Genomic DNA, 23,273 nt, shown 5'->3' with positions numbered 1-23,273 from the left:
CTGAAGGTGAAACACTACAAAGCATACTAAAATAACAAACTTTGTCAGCATTTCTTGATTGATAAATAAGGAAGAAAGCATTTATACTCTTGTAATGTTTGACCCCCTTTTTTTTATTTTAACCTCAAAAATCGTGCTTTTAACATATATCCTGTGTAATGGCTCGGTCAAGATTTTGGCAAATGTCGTCCAGGCTAGGCTAAGGTTATGTAGGCCTAGGCTATTTTTGGAATCAAAACACTAATATAGTTTATGCTAGCCTTAGGCCTAATTAACCTAAAGTTCTCTCATTTCAAGGGTAAGTTAGCGTAGGATTGTAAATTTGTAATTTTATAAAATACATATCATCAGTAATACCACTAGTTGAAATAGAAAAAGAGAAAAATCTTTGTGTGTATTACAACATCCTCTGTGTACGTTTGTGTTTTTCACAGCTACGTAAAGCTCTTGTTCAATGCTGAAACTAGCTACGATTGAAGTTAAACATTCAACTGTCATGCGTCTTGAGTCTTTAACCCCTCCCCCCTGTTGTTTAGACCAAATTACATGCAGACGTTATTTCATTATTCTTTTAATACTAATAGTGGTACTGTACTTAGTATTCATTACACAGAATAAATAGCAGTGGATGGTGGTTTTACATTAGTAGACCTAACTTGCCTGTACTGTAATTACCTCATGATTTGGCAACTGATGATTCCAACCAATTGTTTGCTAGCTCCGACGACAGTCAAGAGTTTTGCCGGTATGAGTAGTATAACTTTTTTTTTTATTGAATTCCCCATTTTTCTCCTGTGTTTTAACTACGGTACTGTATATTCTTAGTGTTATAATGTTTGTAATAGTGTAAGGTTTCTTATCTCCTTTTCAAAAACCTTCTGACAATCCTTATGTACAATAACGGGTGCTGATGAAAATAGAGATCAGTAATGTTTAATCTAGAAGAAAGAAGAAAGTTTTCTTCCAGGCAAATTCTGTTAGTGAAAGTCAGATTGCAGAATTACCAAAATGAAATACGGTATTAATGAAGTATTCAAAGAAAAGTAAAATTATGACCGTAATAACATTTTCATTATTTTACAAGGATGACATTAGTCTTTAGTTGATTTCTGCTGGAAGGCACTCATACGCTACTGGATCTAGGCCTAGGCTGACCCCAAAATTTTATGGTTTCAAATGTCTACCTCGTGTAATGTTCAACCCCTGATTTTTAGGCTTAATAATGTCTCCAAAAATCGAGTATTATACGAATATACGTAAATGGTATCAAGATTCACGCATGATGCTGCTTTCATTGCACAGCAATACACCACCCTACATTGTTGGTTTGTTCCAATTCTTGTGCCATAAGCTGGAAAATGAAAAATAGAAAGAAACCTTTTTAAAAAAAAACCACCTAGACATCATGTGAATTCCTATCAGGAATCCAAGAATGGTGATAATACAGTTTTTTTCTATAATTCAACATGTTAATAAATTTATACATGCTAAATTATGAAGACTAGAAGGTGATAGTTCTTGCATCTGAGGATATCATAGATCTTGACGATCATACTCCTCCAGAACCCCTTCAGGTGAGCTTGAGCAGCATTTTTGTGCTCATTCTGAGCGTAATAATCTTGGAAGGCCACTGTAGCTTTACACTAGGCTACATTTTTGTTGAATGAGCTTTTTCTGTCAGGTGTACTCCTAAAGTGAGATACTGTAGTTGGTCAGGTTGCCATAGTCCTAGCTTCTTGTGTTGTATTTTATGAGGTGAACACCCTGATTTGCAGGTTAGGGTTCTTTTTCATCCAACAGATCGAGCAGGCTCATCCCTCTAGTGCTTATGCATCTGAGGAGAGACTGCATGTTGGAGGATGGGGTGGCATCTCGTCCTAAGTTGGACTCGCTTGTTTGTTGACTTATGAACGGCCTTCCCCTTGGAAGGTCATTTCCTATGGCCTCTTCAGGATATCTTTAGGCTCAGCTTATGTTTGAACATGTCACGACAAAGGAGCAACATTCTGGAGGTTGTGCTAGGGGAAAGGCCTCGAATTTCTCCTCGTGACATTCTCATGAGAGTAGCCTTTCTCTGAGGAACAGTTTGGTGTTAGGCCTTTCTCTGTTGTTGAAAAAGTGTGGATGGAGCAGATGAGATGAAAAGAATGGATTCTCTTGACTATGATAACCCATGTGATGGCCTTCAAACCTGGAACAAAGGCACCAGTTGCTAAACTTTATATCTAAGTCTTCAAAGTCTGGAGTTGTGAGGAATCCTGCTTCCCCCAACCTAGGCAAGGAGCCCAAGCTTCCTTCTCAAAGAAGGGAGGGGAGTCTTCCCAGCCTTTTCAAAAATCTCCCCCCCCCCCACCATCCAGCCAAAGCTAGGAAGGGAGGAAAGGGGAAGAAGGGAGAGGATGGTTAATGGTGGGGTATCCCCTTTCCTGCTGCCATGAGTTGGGAGTTGCTTGTCTTGCCATTCAACAGCAATGTGGCACTAGGGGGCAGAGCCTGGGTAGTATCATTCCCTCAGGATGGACACAGAATCTGTCAAGGACCATCAACTTTCCCCCCATCTCAAACACTGATACTGAATCTGTCAAGGACCATCAACTTCCCCCCCATCTCAAACACTGATACTGGATTTCCTAGTCTCTGGCCCTGATGGTGGAAGTTGAGGTGATGAGGGAGAAATACACTAGAAGTCAGGATGCCAGTCTCCAGGGTTTTACAGGTGCCTTCCCCTACATGACGGGCTGGGGCGGGGCCCGGTTTGGAGACCAGTTATCAGTCTCTCCATTGAACAAGTTTGTTTTTCAAGACTTGTTTTACGATGGGAACAGCTCATTCAGTGCTGGAATTCATCAGGACTGGCAACTTCATAATATAATTACTGTAAACCTGAAGTAAGTGTATTTTAAGTACTCTTCATAATTCAAGGAAATTCCTCCACACTGTACACCAATTCAAAGTTTTGTGCTTTGGTCTGGCGACGGCCCCACAGGGGGCCCCATTCTAGGGGTATACGCATGATGCGTTACCTCGACCTTTGGTTACTGTATTCCTGGTATCATTTGAGGCATGATTGCTCCAGGACAAAGACTACTGAAAGAAAATAGTGAATGATGTGAGTGAAGGCTATTCCCCCTGCTAAATTGCATAAAATCAAATAACCATCAGGTAACAACCTAGTTACCAAGTTTGACTGCTCCAGCTTATTCTGAGGGTAATCTGATATTAAAGGCAATAACTTGTAGACCTAGGAGAAATATAAATTACTTTTTGAAAGTTTATATTTTAGTTTTGTAGGCTGTCTTGATTGTACAACTAAAGTACGTTGCATATCATTCTAGAAGAGTGAGATTCAGTAAGGCAGCACAGTACTAGCTTTGAAGGTTCCTTAGGCACAAAACTACTGTAGGTATCATAGGAGGGTGGGCCTTGAGTTTTTCCAGTTGGTTGGGTTTTTTTGCTTGAGATATAATTAGAAAGGTTCAGTGACCCTCCATCTGCATGGGTGTGGTTTTCAGCGAGATGAATGTTTGGTCAATTTTGTTGAAATAGAAATTTTAACAAAGTTTGGTACTGTATTTCAGTATTTGCCAAACATTCATAAAACCCCCCCAACCTCCCCACAATCTTGTGAGCAATGAAAGAAGCAACTGGAAAATAGTTAAGCATTCTGTGAACCCAACTAGGTATAACTTATATTCATTACCCTTTCAGTAGTTATAATTAGACTAATGTGTGGTAAGTATTGTAACAAATTTTATGATGAAAGTTCGTGTATTTTATAAAGTTTATACAACAATCCAAAAAATGCAAATTATCCCAGTATAATTTGTTACCTTTTAATGCTGTATATTCTTTTTAAAAACATTTCTTAGCTGTGAAAGTTGTCCTTAGGTATTTTTTATTTCCCTTATTTTTCTCTCGTTTTTAAGTAGAATTTAATGCAGTATTGTACATGTATTTTGTTAAAAAATAATAAAAACTCAGTCACCGGAATATCTTCTCTTTAGTATGACTGCCAGATTTTAAGGATTTTCCCCAGATTTAACAAATGCCTTGTAAATGAACTCAGTCTGCAGAAAATTAGGTCTAAATGTAGTGACAGGATACCTCTTCTTTTTTGAAGGCCTGAGTTACAGTCCATTTTTTGCTGTAGAGTAGATGTAGATTTTGTATGGGAAAGGCAGTTCATTAATTTTGCTAAACATGCTTTTGGAATAACGATGGCATATGTTGATATATGTACAGTACATTATTCATGGGTTTTATTCTTTTGCAGCTCACAAATGTTGGGATCCAGACTTCAAACATTGGGTTTAATACCCTTACCATGGAAAGTGACAAGTTCATTTGTGTCAGGGAGAAGGTCGGGGAGTCAGCCCAGGTGGTCATCATCGATATGGCTGATCCAACAAATCCTATCAGGCGACCCATCTCTGGTGACTCTGCCATCATGAATCCAGCATCTAAAGTTATAGCTCTGAAAGGTAGGCTGGTGCTCTCTCTCTCTCTCTCTCTCTCTCTCTCTCTCTCTCTCTCTCTCTCACATCAGCATCATATTGTTATTAATTTTGATAAACTTGTTTATGCCAAGGTTTTGAAGAGTAATTGTATAAGCAAGGTTTTTTGTCAGGTTTTATCTTTGATTGTGGTGCTGCTTCTTATATCTGCAGTGCTTTGGTGTTTAGTCAGGGAATACTGTTTTGAATAATTGTAATTGTAGCCTTCCTTGCTTGACCATATGTTACCTGAATTATACAACAATAAAAAAGAATTAATGAGATTTTTCTATTGACTAGTGTTAAGAATGTTGCATAAAGCCATTAGTTTTCATGAAATGTGATATTTAAAAATTTCATCTAAACTTGATGAAGTTGTCACTTCTGTCCTTCATGACACAAGTTAGCTGTCAGTAGAACATGACAAAATTCTCACAGCTACCCTTCATTACACAGGCTAGATTTGTAAGTGAAGGCTCATCTTTTTTAGGCTAGATTTGTAATTAAAGGCTCATCTTTTTCTTTTAGATTGATGTTAGAAATATAAACTCAATCGTAGGGAAGGCCTTGAAATTGTTTACTGCTTCACTGCATATGGGGTTCCAGCAAGCATTAACTGTCTTGGGTTTTACTGAATCCACAGCCCCTTGATTATTGCAGTGGGATCAGCTTTGTTAAATTACCTCCAAAAGTCTATGAGAACACCCTTAGCTCTCGTGCAAGGCCGCTCAAATCTTCTGAAACTATACAGACTATCCCACATTCTCTACATGCCATTACAGTGTTAGCTGACATCCCAATGTTTGTTTTTAATAAAGCTGTTTTAGCATCAGATTGTTAAGGGATGATATATACATGTCATTTGGCATCCTTGGGTTCTTTATAAGGAGTAATTTGACTTCTGCTGTATAGTTGGTAGATTTTAAAGGCATAATACCAAAGAATGGAATTAGTTTTTTCATGTTGCTGTTTTTATTATGATTACCAATTATAAGAGTGCTATTTAAATTATGCTTTTTTAAAAGTTCTTAGCCTTCTGACATTTTTTTTAATTAACATCCCAACCATAACATTTTTTTACTGAATTGCCTGTTTGCTTTTATGTTCATTTTATCATGACTGCTGAGCATGTACTAACAAATTTTTATTATTTTTTCTTGTCATTTGCAGCTCAAAAAACTTTGCAAATTTTCAACATTGAAATGAAGACCAAAATTAAAGGTAAGCATTCATTAGGTCATGTTTGTAGTTACACAGTATAATTGAAATAAGTGCTCATTTCATATGACATGGAAATTGGTAGAACAACTTTCCACTTAAATCTTCAGTTGGCATCTTCATGATTTAACATTCATGTTGCAGCACATACAATGGATACGGAAATTCAGTTCTGGAAGTGGATCACCAGTAACAAGTTAGCTCTGGTCACAGAAACTGCTGTCTACCATTGGAGTATGGATGGTAAGGATTGTTTTCTTTGTTTAAATAAGCCTGAAGTTTTGAGATATGACCACGAATTCGTAGTTTCTTTGTCAGATCGCAGTTATATTTCTTTTTGAATAAGAAATTTCTGTGTAAATTTTAGAATACTGTTGTAAATGTCATCTTTGAAATTTAAGAATCTTTTTCTGTTGTGATTAGATTTTAAGGTTTTATTTCAACTCATTCATGCAGAATTAGTTATATATCCCAATTATTTGGCAGTGGTCGTTTGCTACTTCATCTTTTCACATGTGCTGGACTGTTCAAATGTTTTTTTAATTGTTTATACCAGACTATTTCGGACTTTGTTGGTTCATTGTCAGTTTGTATCGAACTGACAATGAACCAGCAAAGTCAAAAATATTCTGGTATAAACAATTACAAAAACATTAGAACATTTACAGTTCGTTACTGTGAGAACAAAAGCCTTTGTATTTTATATGGGTAACCTTTGGCAGCTGGTTCTTGCAGCAGTGTAGATAACAGTGGCATATAGGTAGTTTCTTTAGCTGGCATCAGGTCTGATCTGGGAACTCATCTTGATTTTGAAGCTAGCTATTTCTTTTATTGAAAAGCATAGACTGTTTAGTTTTCTTAGGTTCCAGCTTGTGCAGGAATACAAGGAAATGAGCTAGGTTTCTGGGTGTCTGGTTATAGCTTGAAATCAGTTTGACCTGTCTTGGGATAAGGTATACCAGGTTAACCCATAATTTTATTTCGAAAGGAGTCAGTGACCCAGTGTGTGTTCATTGTGATAGTCCCATCTGTTGAGCACATATTGATACAATGTTCCATTAATGAAGTGTCATGTAGGTAAGAATCTGTCAGATTTTAAGTAATGTAGACATAGATAACCTCACTGGATATTGCAATGCCAAGATTTTTGATGAAATAAATTTTTATATTTTTATAAATCCATAAAAGACCTATGATGCCTTAGGGAAAATCTGAAAAAAGAGCTCAGAAGAACTAAAACAGGCTCCAGTGAGTATGACTGAGGTTTGTATTCTTGCTATAATGCAGGTTAAAGATTATTTGCGTTTTTTAGGTGTACAATCCTAAAGTCTTTTATTATGATCGTACCCCTAGCCATCCCACTATTTGTCCCTGTAGCCAGAGGAAAAAGTGACAGGTTATCGGCACAATTAAATACCTTGTTGCCAAGCCTTACCTTGAACTACTGGACCAGCTGTCGCCAAAGGTTTTCCATATAGAAGACATTAGGTTTAAATACTGTACCTAGGAAAAATATGAATTGTTTTAAATTTGTGATATTTTTGCAGGTGATGCTCAGCCACAGAAGATGTTTGACCGTCACAGTAGTTTGAATGGTTGTCAAATCATTAACTACAGGACAGATACCAAACAGAACTGGCTGTTACTGATTGGTATTTCAGCTCAACAGAACAGAGTTGTAGGCTTCATGCAACTTTATAGCATGGAGCGCAAAGCAAGTCAGCCAATTGAAGGTCATGCAGCTGGCTTTACTACTTTCAAGGTGAGTGTTGCCATCATACTTCAGTTTTAAGATTTTACTAGTCCTTTTAAAAGCTAGCTGGGAGATTGTTTAAAATTTATTGCATGAAATACAATTTTGGCCTTGGAAGAATATTATTTATTAGACATTGGCTTTTTTATATACAAGGAGTGCATCATTTTTCTTGGTAGTGTTATGTATTTTATGGGTTTACTTTTCCCATTTGCAGATGGAGGGTAACCCAGAGACTTCAACACTGTTCTGCTTTGCAGTACGCAATGCTCAGGGAGGCAAGTTACATATTATTGAAGTTGGTGCACCTGCAGCTGGTAACCAGCCATTTGCAAAGAAGAATGTTGATGTTTTCTTCCCACCTGAAGCACAGAATGACTTTCCTGTTGCTATGCAGGTAAGCCAGTTTTCTGCATGAATACCTGAGAAACTCATGAATAAAAGCCCTTCCAGTTTTGTTCTTTCTGGCCTCAGTTTTTATATTTTAATTGATTTAGAGTCATACCTAGAAGGTTAGAATCCAGGCAGTAAGTTATAAGAATCAACATGTTATTTTTTCTAAACATATACTGTATGTCATCAACTTTTTCTAAGCATATACTATGTGTATTTCAACTATTTTCAAGAAATGTAGTAAGCTGGTCTTTTTCTAATGTCATGAAATGATTGTGGTGGGGTAAAGTCTTGGATCTAAAAGTTATTTGTTCATATGGAGATGCAAACTGTAAGCTTTTATATTGAGTGTTCAGAGCAAATGAGGTGGTTGAGACTTGGAAACATGATGGAGAGTGGGTTAAGTGTGGGAATGCTGTCAGTCACCCAGTGTTATTTGGTCACGTCATTCTTTGACCAGCTAAGAGAGCAGATATGTTACCCTTCTCTGCACAGTGTAATAGTTGAAATTTGATAATTAGCCTGGTACTTTTCTTCCTCCACTTTTAAGGTTTTGTGTCCTTATGGTATGTGTGTTGTCATGCTTTTCTCAAAATGGAGAAGAAACATGAACAATACAAGGGACTTGGACAGCGTTCTGGTTGTGTCATATCTCCCACCTCAAGAGACCCACACAGGCATTTTTCATTTTGTTGGGAAAAAGCATGTATCAGTTCTTCTCCTTTAAGGAGTGTGCTGATTGGTCCTTTTCTCAGTGGGAAAAGTGTAGTAAATGGAGGAAGAAGGACAAGGGACATTTGCTGTTATTTCTGGGGGTTTATCCAACGGGGGACACCTCAGATCCTTCTAGATCTCTCCTACCACTTGCCTCTCTTTCAAGACTTGGTGATTTAGTATTAAATGACTGGACTGGATGAGATCTGAATTTGTGGTAATATGGTGAAATTCATTAAACCTTTTTGTGTTTGACAAGCATTTTTGGGTTAAAACTGACAATACCTTAACAGGCCTTATAGGTTAGGGGAAGGGGTCCCACAAGGAAGTGTCCTCATTGTCGCTTTCTGTGTTGTGACTATTAACCCTTAAACGCCGAGCCTCTATTTACAAAATTGTCTGCCGTATGCCGGTGGCGTTCGGGAGTTAGCGCCAAAGCGGAAAAAAAGTTTTTTTAAAAAAATCACAGCACGCTTAGTTTTTAAGATTAAGAGTTCATTTGTGGCTCCTATTTTTGTCATTGCCTGAAGTTTAGTCTGCAACCATCAGAAATGAAAAAAAATATCATTATCATATATAAATATTGAAATATATGACAGCATGAAAAAAAATTTCATATAATTTTATACAAATCGCGCTGTGACCAAAACGGTTAAAGCTAATGAGTTATTTTTTTTTCGTTGTATTGTACACTAAATTGCGATGATTTTGGTATATAACAAATTGTAAAACGATCAAAGCAACACAGAGAAAATATTATCACAAAATGATGCATGAATTCGTAACGCTCAGACGTAAAAAAAAGTTTTTTCAAAAGTTCACCATAAATCAAAATATTGTGCTAGAGACTTCCCATTTGTTGCAAAGTGAAGGTAATTGATTGAATATTACTAGACTTAGTGTTTTAGCTTACAATTGCAGTTTTCGACCATTTCGGTCGAGTCAAAGTTGACCAAAGGTCGAATTTTTTCTATTTATCGTGATTTATATGAAAATATTTCAAAACTGATAAAAGCTACAACTATGAGTTATTTTTTGTTGTATTCTACATGAAATTGCGCACATTTTCATGTATTACACTTTATGTAATGACTAATAGAATACGGTGCAAAAATTACGACAATGTGACTAAAGAAATTCTGAGATTTTCAGCCGAGTTACCTCGCGCAGACATAAGGAAAAAGTTTTTTCAAAAATTCACCATAAATCGAAATATTGTGCTAGAGACTTCCCGTTTGTTGCAAAATGAAGGTAAATGATCGAATGTTACTAGAATGTAAGAGGTTTAGCGTACAATTGCATTTTTCAACCATTTCGGTCGAGTTAAAGTTGACCGAAGGTTTAAATTTTGGCACTTATCGTGATTTATATGAAAATATTTCAAAACTGATAAAAGCTATAACCATGAGTTTTTTTTTTGTATTCTACATGAAATTGCGCACATTTTCATGTATAACACTTTATGTAATGCCTAATAGAAAATGGTGCGAAAATTACGACAAGGTGACTAAAGAAATTCTAAGATTTTCAGCCGAGTTACCATGTGCGGAGGTAAGGAAAAAGTTTTTTTCAAAAATTCACCATAAATCGAAATATTGTGCCAGAGACTTCCCGTTTGTTGCAAAATGAAGGTAAATGATCGAATGTTACTAGAATGTAAGAGTTTTAACTTACAATTGCGTTTTTCGACCATTTTGGTCGAGTCAAAGTTGACCGAAGGTTTAAATTTTGGCACTTATCGTGATTTATATGAAAATATTTCAAAACTGATAAAAGCTACAACCATGAGTTATTTTTTGTTGTATTCTACATGAAATTGCGCACATTTTCATATATAAAACTTTATGTAACGTCTAATATAAAACGGTGCAAACATTACGACAAAGTGACGAAAGAATTTCTGAGATTTTCAGCCGAGTTACCGCGCTTAGACATAAGGAAAAAGCTTTTTTCAAAAATTCACCATAAATCGAAATATTGTGCTAGAGACTTCCAGTTAGTTGCAAAATGAAGGTAAATGATTGAATATTACTAGAATGTAAGTGTTTTAGCTTACAATTGCATTTTTCGACCATTTCAATCGAGTCAAATTTGACCGAAGGTTGAAATTTTGGCACGTGATTTATATGAAAATATTTCAAAACTTATAAAAGCTACAACCATGGGTTGTTTTTGTTGTATTCTACATGAAATTGTGCACATTTTCATATATAAAACTTTATGTAACGGCTAATATAAAATGGTGCAAAAATTACGACAAAGTGACGAAAGAATTTCTGAGATGCGTCGCTGATGCTCTGTAGTGCGAGAAGAAAGAAATTCGCGCATGCGCAGCTGGGTAACACTTGTAAACAAAACAACAGCATGATGCGTGAACTCCCAGCATCCCTCAAGGTGCGTGATTTGAAATCTTTTGCAAACTAGGCCTATAACTATTTTTCCGCGAATATTTAAAAAAACTTTTTGTAGTCGACGTACCGTACGTCCACTTGGCACCCGACAGACAATTTTAGTCGACGTACAATACGTCCAGTCGGCGTTTAAGGGTTAAAAACAATTTTTTCCTCTGGTCAAAGCATCATTGTTGTTGATTGTTTTGTCATATATGTTGCCTATGATGCTGTTTCTGCACAGGTATTTGCTGAGGTCTGTTAATGTAATCAGTAAGGAGGGTGATGAAAACTCTTCAGTTTTCTTCTAAACTATGGCTGTTTATTTCACCAGGAATACCTGTCGGGTAACCTTCAAATCTTAAATTGAAAGATACCCTTATTCCCTATTAGGAGGAGATTTAAGTTTCTGCGAATGATTTTTGATAGCAAGTAACTTGGTCTTGTCATATTGACAATTTGAAATTAAAGGTGAAGAAATCGTGCAACAGTTTAAAATTAGTATTTGTTCATATACGGAACAACCTTGGTCTTAACATTAGGATAAATTCTCTGGCGCTAGCTGGAGTCCGGTTAAAAATAACACAAGGGATTACACCATTATTTCCTCTTATACTGCCTCATATTAACAAATCTCTTCCATTGCTCAGAAGACCAAACAGAACACAGAACAAGGATTACTTATACTGCAAACGTTAGATCTACACCTACTACAAGTGGATGTGGGTCTGTAGACAGTGAAGACAAGTAATGGGAACAAGGGTTTACCTTTGCCAGAACATCATCTCTGAAGCCTGAGAGGCTTAGAAACATGGACTTGCATTTCGGGAAATGTAAGAAAAATGCAGACAACACAAAATACACACAACAAAAAAAAAAAAAAGAAAAAACCAGAACGCTGTAGGCATAAGCAGGCAGGAAGAGCTTAAAAAACCGGCTTCTTGGGAAGTAGGGGCACCAAATTGTCTTGCTACGAAGACTGTTAGAGAGAAATTGAAATGAAGATGCCTAGCAGGAGTAAAGCAGGTCGCGTAGCTTCCTCCTACTCCCCTATTGGCGGACGCCTGGTGCCACCAATTCCTTGTTATTTTTAACCAGACTCCAGCTAGCGCCAGAGAATTTATCCTTACATTAAGACCGAAGGTTTGTTAGTTATGAAAAATACAAATTAATTTAAAATTTGTCATTTTGTGTGAATTAGGATGCTGATAAAAAATCTCTTATAGTTTTACAAATACAATTCATTTTTGTTCGAAACTTGATTATGGTTGCCAGATTTACTCATCAGCATGTGCAGCCAATCTTAGTTGGAGGTAATGCATCATGCTGGTCTTACAATCTATTTTTGTACAATCTATTCTTGGGGTTTCAAGCCTTCACCTGTTTAAAGCTTATATTTTGGCACTGATGAGCTACCATTAGATGCATGGGATGTATGATGAAATTAGGTGGTCCAATTTCAATTCCTGCTGCAAATGTTCTTAACCCGTAAGAGGTTACATACTGGTAAACAAGGTTTACTCCCCCAGGTTACAAAAAATTTAAAATAATTTTTTTGCGTAATGCCAAATGGTCCGAAAAGAAAGAAAATAGCATTTAAAAGGCACACAACCCACTTTTAAAGGTCCAAAATCGGAAGTTTGCATTAGGGCCGTATCCCCCCAGTTGTCTGCTGAGGCATAATCATGGTGGTGTTGTCCATTTTCACTTTTTTGGTTCCCTAATCCAATTTTTCCAGTAAAATGAACAATCTGTTATATAAATTTATTTTACAAAATTGAAATTGGAAACAAATTTATTTTAATTTCATTAATACAACTTACAAACTACATTGTATTTTTTTCTAGCACTTTTACAAATTTTGAAGAGTATGATATTCTTCAATACATGGCTCCAAACATAATGGAACATTGTATTCACGGCAGTGGAAGCGAGAGTCTTTTCTCTGCTGTGGTCGACGATTTGTATGTCGGCAGACATAGCAAGCCCTTTGTTCTTTGTTTTTTGGCACTTCCCTTCACGAAGACTAATAAGGCACTAAGAGCATTGTATGGCCATTGGTGTGATTATTATTATTATTATTATTATTATTATTATTATTATTATTTTATGATAAAAAATAAATGGAAGTAACCCAAATCGAATAAAAGAGCCCAAGTCAAATCAAAAGTGGCCCAAAAAGATGCAAGTAGCATTGCAAAACCTGGTTGCCCAAAGGTGTAAAAAGTAGCCCAATTTGTGATATGTAGCCCAATCTGGCAACCCTGCGAGCGGCCTCAGGCACTATTGGGTTTATGAAGGTTTGCGAAGTACCCGTCCAACATAAACAATATCCAAACCATGAGCTATGAAGGCGCGCTAATTTAAAAACTTGAGTCATATGACGTGGATAACCTGAGTGGGATGGCTTCTGCACGTCATATGATGTGGTTGACCTTTTACTCGTGAACTCTACAAATTCAAGAGTTGAGTGGTAAGGCTTCCAAACCTTTCACCATGAGGCTTAGTGCTACAATTGACAATCTGTCAATCCAAAAATGGAAAATTAATGTGGTTTGCTTCCCCAAGTTGCTTCCTTGGTTGACTCAATCATCAGTACGCAGCAAAACAGTAAAGTGGCAAGCACATTGGTCTTCCTCATTATTGACTAACAATAAAAAGTAGAAGAAAATAAGGTAAAATATTAATAATTAACCATCAAGTTATCACCCTAATTGTAAAACAGAAATCGTCCTATCTTGACTTATGAATTAGTCTTCCCCACTTGACCCACAGATTCCTTTTAGACAGGGAACCTGCATCGGTCTGTGTGATTCTCCTCTCACTGTTTAACCTACAATAATAGACTGTCATGAACACACTGTAGCACGCCAGAGATGTAGATTGTCTGGCCAAGGTATTGGAGACATACTAGATCTTATGTTGACTCCAGTATTATACGTGAGATATTTGCTTGACAAATTTTTTTTAATAGAATTTGAATCTGTTTGGTTTTATACCACCTTACAACAGTGTGGCATATTTAAAATTTGTAGTTAGTTTAAATTACAGTAATAAATTATTTATTTTTTATCAATGATTACATACATGTTATTTAAATTACAGTAATAAATTATTTATTTTTTATCAATGATTACATACATACATGTTATTGTTGTATGTTGTAATAAAACTTGACCACTTTTACTGAATTGCCATTTTTTACTGACATATTTATTCATTAATTTTATTCAGTTTTTATAAATTCGCTTCATACTTTCACTGCATCACTGAATGACTCCATGGGTTCCAGTGTTTGAATTAAACATGAAAGCCATATTCCCTTCCATTCCCATTGCTGCATCCTTGCCTTTTTCACTGACCTCCTGGATATCTGGTCTTAACAAGTTTAAGGTTCTTCACTCAGGAGGAAGCTTCAGGAAACGGCCCCATATTAACAAGTTCCATGATCAGTTAAAAAACTTATATCCTATGTATGAAGGTAAATGGATTATGTCTTTACTTGGCCCTGAAATTTGGGTTGTCAAAGTATTTCCCAATGCTTCTGACATAATGGTCTCTCCTTTTGCCATCCCTGATTTGCATACGACTTCTGATGGTTAGGACCTGTTTTCTCCCATTTATGTTGAAAGAGTATCAGTAACAAAGCTATTCTTCTCCCTTAAAAACCTTGTATGTGTCACAGAAAGAACTAATCTCCCATGAATACAGACCTCACAGTTCCCTTCTGGTAATTAATGAGGATTAGTCTGATGTGCAACATTGATTTGTCACAAATGAAGTGAAGATATGAAATGTATGCACTTTTCTTGTCTGTCACCTCAAGCTCAGTTTGTAGATTATTGCCGTTCTTTTTCTTCGTCCACATTCGTAGACTTTCATTTCTCTGGTACACTTGTGAAGTATATGTTTTGGGTTACCTATCTTTTCTCACGTTATTGGTGAGTGCTTGGTTATGTGCTCATGCACAGTGTTTTATGTTTTGTGTGTTTGTATCAAGACTTAGTAGATTTACTTTTGTTTTCATCTTGACATTTTTTGACCCAGGAATTACACGGCCTTCCCTGGGAGTTTTATTAGTTTATCATCCTCCTTTCCCAGAATTGCCGCTTAGACAATGATTGACAAGTGGGATTGTAATGAAACATTTTCTTACACACCTTGTTTTTATAGATGAACCCATTAATCCGTAGAGTTTCTGTCTTCCTTCCCCACACACTGGTTATGGTCTTTTAACAATCAAATTGAGGGTGAAGTGAGGTGTCATACACTAAACTGATGAAAGATGGATTGACTGGGAGTATCGTAGTGTGCAGAAATGAACCATGTATGATTAATGGGGGCTATGTATGAAAAAAAAAGTTTTATGTATTATCATTGATTTTTAAGAGGTTTGACAATTTGATTTTTATTTTGAAAAGGTCAACGAAACTAGTCTAATACTTTATAATTTCAGGAGGGATTACTGTATTAACAAAAAATGTTGGGTATTCACATGTAAGCATTTAATTTTTTGGAATACAGTAAATACAGTACAACCTCTTTAAACCAGCTCCTTTGGGACCAGCTTAAGTATTAAGAGTAGTGATTGTGTATTTATGTAGAGGTGTTAACCCAACCCCGGCTAGCCTGTGTATTTTTATGTACACAGATGCATCATGTTGCGTAAACTGTGCACACTCAAAACTGTACACAGCCCCTGCTCTCTCTGGGACAGTATTTATATTGATATTTATTGAATACAGTACAATATTGTACTATATATAGTTGCTGTGCATAGTTTCTGGAGTTTTTCTACTGAGATGCATCTGTGTGTGTGTGTATATATATATACACATTCCATACTACTGTTGGAGTTAGGATAGCAGGATAATGTTCAGTTCATTAGGAATTTTTAATAATAAGAATGTGAAAAGTAGATGTTGTTTATTGTGAAAAGTACGTGGTTTATTGCCAGTGAATGATGAAATGGTAGTTCAAGATACATGTATGGCAGCTTAGAAGGATTTCTCTCATGCATCAGGCGAATTCAAATAACTTTGCGTATAAGACTGTGATGTATATTTCAAATGATTTTTAAGGAGAAAGGGAGTTCTTATATGTTGTCAAATATGGTATGCAGTCCTTTAACAATTAATACAGAATTCTCATTAAATTAACTACCATTTCACATGGTTGTTTTTCTTTTGGTATTAAAGAATACCTGACACTTGATTCGTAATTTTTAGAAACTTGAAAACTCTTCGCAAGTACTGTATTGTAAAGCTTGAGATATTTAAGTTACTCTTTGAATTAAATGCCAATAATATATGTTTGAGGTATTTTTAGTAAACTAATGTTTGATTAGTACCATTTAATGCCCATGGGTTTTAAGCAAAAAAAATTTTTTTTTTCCATCAGGTCAGTTCAAAACATGATGTGATATACCTTATCACTAAGTATGGCTATGTTCACCTATATGACATTGAGAGTGGTACATGCATCTTTATGAACCGTATCAGTGGTGACACTATATTTGTCACTGCACCCCACGAGTCATCTAGTGGCATCATCGGTGTTAATCGTAAAGGACAGGTAAGCCCACTTCTAAAGATTTGTAATTTTTTTTTTATTCATATGAACCAGGGGTCAGTCCAACTGTGTATATGATGCTAGTTAGTGGAACAGTATCTTACTGATGAAATATGGCTTATAGATCATAATCCGTTTTGAAATTTGAAAATTTTCACCAGATTCATTATTCTAAAATCATTGGGCATTACTGTACCCTAGTTCCTTTAGATTGTTTTTGGAGTAGTTTCATTTGTTTTTGTGTGTGCATTGCATAAATATGTGATATTTTGGGAGTTGTCGCATTAGATATAAAGTACAGATGCTCCTGAGTTACGATGAGGTTAGGTTCCTAAAAACTTACTGCTGAGTGCAAATGTTGTAAGTCAAAAGTAACCCTTATGTCTGCTTTTGTTTTCACAACAAACATCATAGCCTACTCTAGTCCATCTTAAACATGCTAAAACACTTATATTTGCCCATGTCTAGGTTAGCCTACTTTATACATGCTTAGAGCACTTACATTGGCCTACATTCTTGCCTAGACTAGCCTACCTTACATGCTTTGAACACTTTAAATTGGCCTACAGCCATCTCCAGGATGGGTTCAGCTCTTATCTTCATGTTAACAGTGGATTAACTGATGCTGAAGATTTCACAGCAACATTAATTCACCACTTAACCCTCAAGATTGTAGAGATTGTCGATTTTGAAACCCTACGTTCCCATGCTATAGACAAGGCATCCTGTTTCATGCTTGGTGATTATCCATTTTTTCCTCGAGTTATTGTCTTCCTCCTCTTTTTGCCAGTAGCATAAGATGAGCGTTTTGTAGTCATGATTGGTGTTTGTTTCAAATCACAAAGGAAGGTATCAAAAAAAATATTGGCATCACAGAAGACCACAGTGTGTTGTTTACACCAGGCAACTGTATTGCAGACTGAGAGATGAACAGCACTGCTGTTGCATGGTTGCCAGGTGTTTTTGGGAGGTTATCTTACCCAGCATCCCTAGCATCATATGCCCAGAAAAAAATTTAAATTCAAAATGATAGTATTCATGTTTATTCTATCTGTTGATATTGTAAAATCAAGAAATTGTTAAACAATCTTAAGTTGGGAGCATCTGTAAAAGAGTATAAGACAGTTCTTTTAATAAACTGGTTTTTATAAGGCCATTGCTGTGAAGTTAATGTAACTGGATCCACTTATGTTACTCGTGAGAAAAAAATTGTAACTGGGTCCAGTTATGTTACTTGTGAGAAAAACTTTTTCTCTAATTAAGAGTGAATTAAATTACATTTTGAAGTTTTTCTTGTTCTTTTATATACTAGTGTCTTGTTACTGTGCACATGCTTATATTTTTTGCACTGTTTGGTGGCACTGATTTGTTTAAGCAATTAAAATAACTGTGCAACAAGGTTTAATGCCAGGCTTTGTTTTGCTAATGCTTCATTTACAAGCATGAAATAGGGTTTTACTTCAAGCTAAGTTCACCAGATAAGGATCTGTTATGCATATTCTTGCATGAGCATTTGTGCATTATAGTTGCACTCCAGAAGGAGGTAGTTTTACACTTGAATTCAGTATTGGGACTAAAGCTTTTATTACTTGATTTTAATAATGTCCATGCTTTGCACCTCTGAACTTGTATTTGTTGTGCACCAGAAACTTATTGAATAGGTGATTGTATTTTGTTCCTTGCTTACCTAAAGCAGTTAGTTGTGATCTTTCACATTTAAGGTGACAATTGTTTGCAAATGAATTATGAGATTGGATAGTAGTGTTTCAATAAAGGATATGAAAAAGTAGAATTGCAGACTCTTATATTTGAAATAAATGCATAACTGGAATCTTTGGTAATTCAGTTTTTGTTGAGTAGAACATGTTGGTCTTTTCAGTATACCAGTAGAAAATAATAATTTAGAAATGTAGGTAATGTGTATAATCCAAGATTCAAATAGCATGGTTTGTCATAGTTGATGTTCTTGTTGTTTAAATGGATGATAAGTGTAATAATTTTCATGATTGTCTAATGTGATATTGGAGGCTTTCAGTTTCAACTTTTGCCAGTAAATTTGTTGACCAATTCATATCAAATTAACCCTTTTGCTTACTGCTGACTTATATAAGACATTCAGATTTAAGTCCGCATTTTGATGACGTATGCAATCTTAAAAAAAAAAAAAAAATGCATAAACCAACAAAGGTGAGGATCATTTTTGGCAAGTGTTCGTGATATTTTTTATACATATGTAACATATGTTTATTTGTTTTGTATAATTTTTTATTTTATTCTATAATTACATCATTTATCATTTTTCTGAGAGAGAGAGAGAGAGAGAGAGAGAGAAATATTTTTTTATACATATGTAACATGTTTATTTGTTTGGAATAGTTTGAAGTTATATTCTTTATTACATTTATCTTGAGAGAGAGAGAGAGAGAGAGAGAGAGAGAGAGAGAGAACCACTTATAAAAAAAAAAAGTGAGATAACATGTGCATGGCAGGGAAGGAGGGGTGGGGGTGTGAGTCATTTGTCAGAGAGAGAGAGAAAGAGAAACACTTTACTGAGTGCCACTTACTTTATGGAAAACGTAAAGTGACACTGTCGTTCATTTTTTCATCTATCCCCTGGTATAATTACAACTTTTGCATTACAGTAAGTAGGTAATTTATGTGGGTGTGCTAAATAACAATTGAAGACTGTTTCACAAAGTTTTTTTTTTATGGGAAAGTGAAAATTTTCCCATATCTCATAAATTATTCTACTCTTTATTTCACCTACATAAGCTTATTTTTAAGACTTTTTCTTTATGCCATTGTATAGAGCAATCAATCAGCTGCCAATTGAAACAAAATTGAGTACAGTAGTCTACCTTAAAAATTGTCATAGATATGTGCTTTGAACAAATAAAATATAAAAAATTTTTTGCATGTATATTGCATAGATGACTGACTTTTCGTACGGAAGACGTGACACTACTTTGTCATTCATTTTTTCTTATTTTCCTTGTTACTATTACGACTTTTTGCATTGCAGTAACTAAGTAATTTATCTGGGTGTACTGTGGATAAAAAAATGAAGACTTTATCACAAATAGATTTCTCCTGTCACGTTTTTTTTTGGGGGAAAGTGGAAACTTTTCTCATATAATTTCTACTCATCACTCCACCAACATAAAAGCTATTTTGGGGAGATTTTTTAATGCCGTTATATAGAAAAATCAATCGGCTGCAAAGTGAAGCAAAATTCAGCTGTCTACTTTGAAAAATATCAGAGCCCATGTCTTTTTGAACAAAAAGAAAGATACAAGTAATTTTAGCCTCCCACTTGAGTTACTGTCATTCCCACAGATGTAATTGTTCATAAGGGTTGGAAACGAATAGGTAAAAGCACCTTTGTTAACTCATGGATCTGTAGTTTTTATTCTTTTTAACTATTTATGTATTGAAAACATTTTGGGATGGGAATTGAAAATTGGCTTTGAAAGAATTATTCAGTATAAAACAGAATCACATGGCACCTTTGTTAATTCATGGAACAAGCACCTTTGTTAACTCATGGATCTGTAGTTTTTATTGTTTTCAACTATTTATGTATTGAAAACATTTTGGGATGGGAATTGAAAATTGGCTTTGAAAGAATTATTCAGGATACAACAGAATCACATATGAATCGGAACATCCACACTCAAGCGCAGCCGGGAAAACCATGGGAAATGTGTATTACCGAGAAAAGGACATCATGCCCTTGGTCAACCAGTGTTATTCTTTTTTCTTGGTCAGTATACAGCTGTCTAGTGCATGTATAGTAGGACAACTGTGTATATGAAGGGCTTAGGTTTGTATAACTAGGAAATATAAAATGCTTTTAAAATGTTATTTTTGTATGTAGCTTAGAAAATAGTCAGCTTTCAAACAAAAGAAAAGATCAAATGGCTGCCTGGATGACTCAAGTACACCTGTTCTCCACCAGGTGTGTTGCAAATGTTTTAGCTCTTGTCAGAATTCTCCTTGCCATTGTGTATAGACAGTGTTGGTATTTCATGGTTTTGGCTCTTTCCTGCTTTCATGGTACTTCACATTTATTTTTCTTAGGGGGTCTTCGACCGGAATAAAGACTTGAGAATGTCAGGTTCTGTAGGAATGATTACTGTACTTTGTTAGCAGGATAATGATTTTTGAGGAGTAGACACGTTTTTTGCTGGCTGCAGGGCTATAAGGGGTATAAAGTTTGATCTTTAAAATAGAAGTCAGGAAAGTAGGGATTTTTGAAGGAAGTTATGCTTAAGTTCATCAGTGTAGGCAGAGTAGGGAAGCAGATAGATTGCCAAAGCAAGTAGGTTGGTATTTCTCCCCCCTCTCCAGGTCCTTCATCTGTAGTTTTCCTTACTCAGTCTATGGCCTCTTCCTCTGCTATTGCTTTAGCTAGGACTGAGACTTCCTCTTTAGCTCTGCCTTTTGCTCCCCTTCAGTTCTGGAAAAGCGTATTGAGAAGTTAGAACAGGACATAAACCATAAACCTGTTCTGGGTCCCTCCATAACATGCGATCATTTTCGCATTCCTCTGTAAGAGGTAAGGTTTTAATGCCCTCGCCCATCTGTAGCCTGAGGCTAGCACTGTTTTAATGCCCTCGCCCATCTGTAGCCTGAGGCTAGGACTGCCCTGCTGCAGTTGGAAGAGTCTGCTGCCAGGGAACCAGGTCAGTTGTCAGGGCAATGTGGTTCTGATCCCTCTGTCACCTGCCTCTCGTTTTTCATGTTCTGAGTCTCATTTAATACATTGGCTGAAAGAATGTTTTGGTAAAAGTTAATCTTCACAACATATTTGACTTGTGCCATCATTGGCAACTAGTTGAGTTTGTTAGCGGCGATAGGACTAATTACATAGGTATAGAGAGTGTTGTTAATAATGTGTGTATGTGTGTAGTGAACTTGACTTATTCTGATGTTACATTGATTCAGTCAATTGTTAAACCAATCTGTTCTATATCTATTCATTCTAAATCTATGTCTGCTATTCCTCTTTCTCCTTTGAAATGCATTTGTTTGTTCTATACATGCTGTTTCTTTGGTTATTTGCTAATCTCTTACTGACTCTATTAAAGTTTCTCTCTGCAATCCTACCAGGGTTATGGTATCTTTTGTACTTTCCAAGGTAGATATTATTCTAGCTACTTAACCTTGTGAGGCTGTATTGTATGGGAATGCTGTCAAGTCAGCTGTTGAGTTGCTTTTGGACAAGGCAGGAGTGTCAGCTGTCACTACTCTCCCCCCCCCTCCAACATTTCTTGTTTACTATTACACCTGTTGGTGCATCGCTTTCTTTTGCTCAGCCAACTTGTGTTGGCTGAGAAAGTTGTAAAGACTGTTTCCGTCTCCCTTTGTTTGAGTTCCGGATTTGTTGCAGGTTGTGGTTTGCTGTCGCCCGCAGTCACCCTAACTCCTCTCCTGGCAGAAGATGATTTTGAATTGGAGGAATCATTTTCATTTTGTTTGCGTTTGTTTGGGGTGTTGTGCTTGGCGATATCCTCCCTTAGTGGAGGAAATAGTCCACATAGAAGAATAGGTTTCGGTTATCTTCAAGTATTTCAGCACCCATTAAGTATTTGGAGAACCCAAGCTATCTCCTTCAATTTGAGCATATTTCATAATTTCTCATTCTCTGGTGTACAAAGCTGCTTTTAAACCTGCCAACGCTTGTCTTCCTTGTTTTTAGAAGTTGCGGAGAATCGCCTCTTACGATATAGGTACTTTACCAGCACTTGAGTTGTCTTCAGTTGAAGATTCGGTTATCTTTTTCTCTCTGGTGCCTTTGAAGAGATGTATTTGAGACCTGACAAGTGCTTTGGACATGCTGAGATAGATTTTGTCACCTAGATCTGTTTAGATCGTTGAAGTTTTATCTTTCACTTAGCTTTTGATCATTGTGGTTGTCTCTTCTGTGTGCCAGCATAGGGAGTTTGTGGTGCCAACAAGATATTGGTGAGAAAGAGAGTTAAGAGTTGTTGGTGTGTGGTCAGAGCCATTTCTGACACTGCAGGTGTCTCATGTTTGTACTAACTTGGATTTGAAGAAGTGAGAACACTAATGCTCCTATCTGTCGTAAAAGGCTTATTCTGCATGGGAGATGGCAGCTATGTTTGGTTTCTCCTTCAGTTCGCCTTCTAAGCCTGACTCTAAGGATAAGAGAGTATATATTGGTACTAGTCGCACCTCTCTCTCAGGTATTTTATATCTGTTCAACCCTCGCTAGAAGGCCAATTGCACTGATCTTGTCTCCTATAGCCGTTCCTTTGTTTCTTCTCCAGCAGAAGTATTTTGTTCTGTAGTAGGAGGTTGTAATTAAGGAGAATGCAATGGAGCAGGTGCCAGTAATTCACTGGGATTTTACCTCCAACTTTTTCTTAGCACCATAAGGAACCAGAGATTGGCTCTCAGTGTTGGACGTATCAAGACTGAGCTACGTTTAAGCATCTGTCCCCATTCTTTTTGCTATTTTTTGAGTATGGTTTTAGTGACTTTCCAAATGAATGGTTGGTGTTTTAGCATGACTTTTCCAAAAAAATTATTAGATGTTTAGTAGGACATGCCAGATGCATTTTCCTTGTACTAATACATCCTCAGTCATGCAAATTCCTGTGATGTGTATTGGCAGGCATGGTATTGCTGCTCAAGGCACTTTGTTTCAGCTCATTTACAGCACCTCAAATGTTCACAAGGTATTTGTTGCCCATAGGCAGATGATGCTATCTTTTA

The 23,273-nt window shown here is 36.3% G+C and overlaps 1 protein-coding gene across 1 annotated transcript in view; it reads left to right on the top strand.

The window, feature by feature from the left end:
• Positions 1-23,273, top strand: part of Chc (clathrin heavy chain) — a 73,552-nt gene that overhangs the window by 4,955 nt on the left and 45,324 nt on the right. Inside the window, exons 2-7 of the mRNA XM_067112428.1 lie at positions 4,274-4,481; positions 5,664-5,714; positions 5,856-5,954; positions 7,259-7,473; positions 7,682-7,861; positions 16,362-16,535. Coding sequence (XP_066968529.1) covers positions 4,274-4,481; positions 5,664-5,714; positions 5,856-5,954; positions 7,259-7,473; positions 7,682-7,861; positions 16,362-16,535 — 927 coding nt within the window. The remainder of the gene's footprint in view (positions 1-4,273; positions 4,482-5,663; positions 5,715-5,855; positions 5,955-7,258; positions 7,474-7,681; positions 7,862-16,361; positions 16,536-23,273) is intronic.

The sequence above is a fragment of the Macrobrachium rosenbergii genome, chromosome 12 (genome assembly GCF_040412425.1).
Source record: "Macrobrachium rosenbergii isolate ZJJX-2024 chromosome 12, ASM4041242v1, whole genome shotgun sequence".
NCBI classification, from domain to species: domain Eukaryota; kingdom Metazoa; phylum Arthropoda; class Malacostraca; order Decapoda; family Palaemonidae; genus Macrobrachium; species Macrobrachium rosenbergii.
This window is presented reverse-complemented; position numbering and strand designations above follow the sequence as displayed.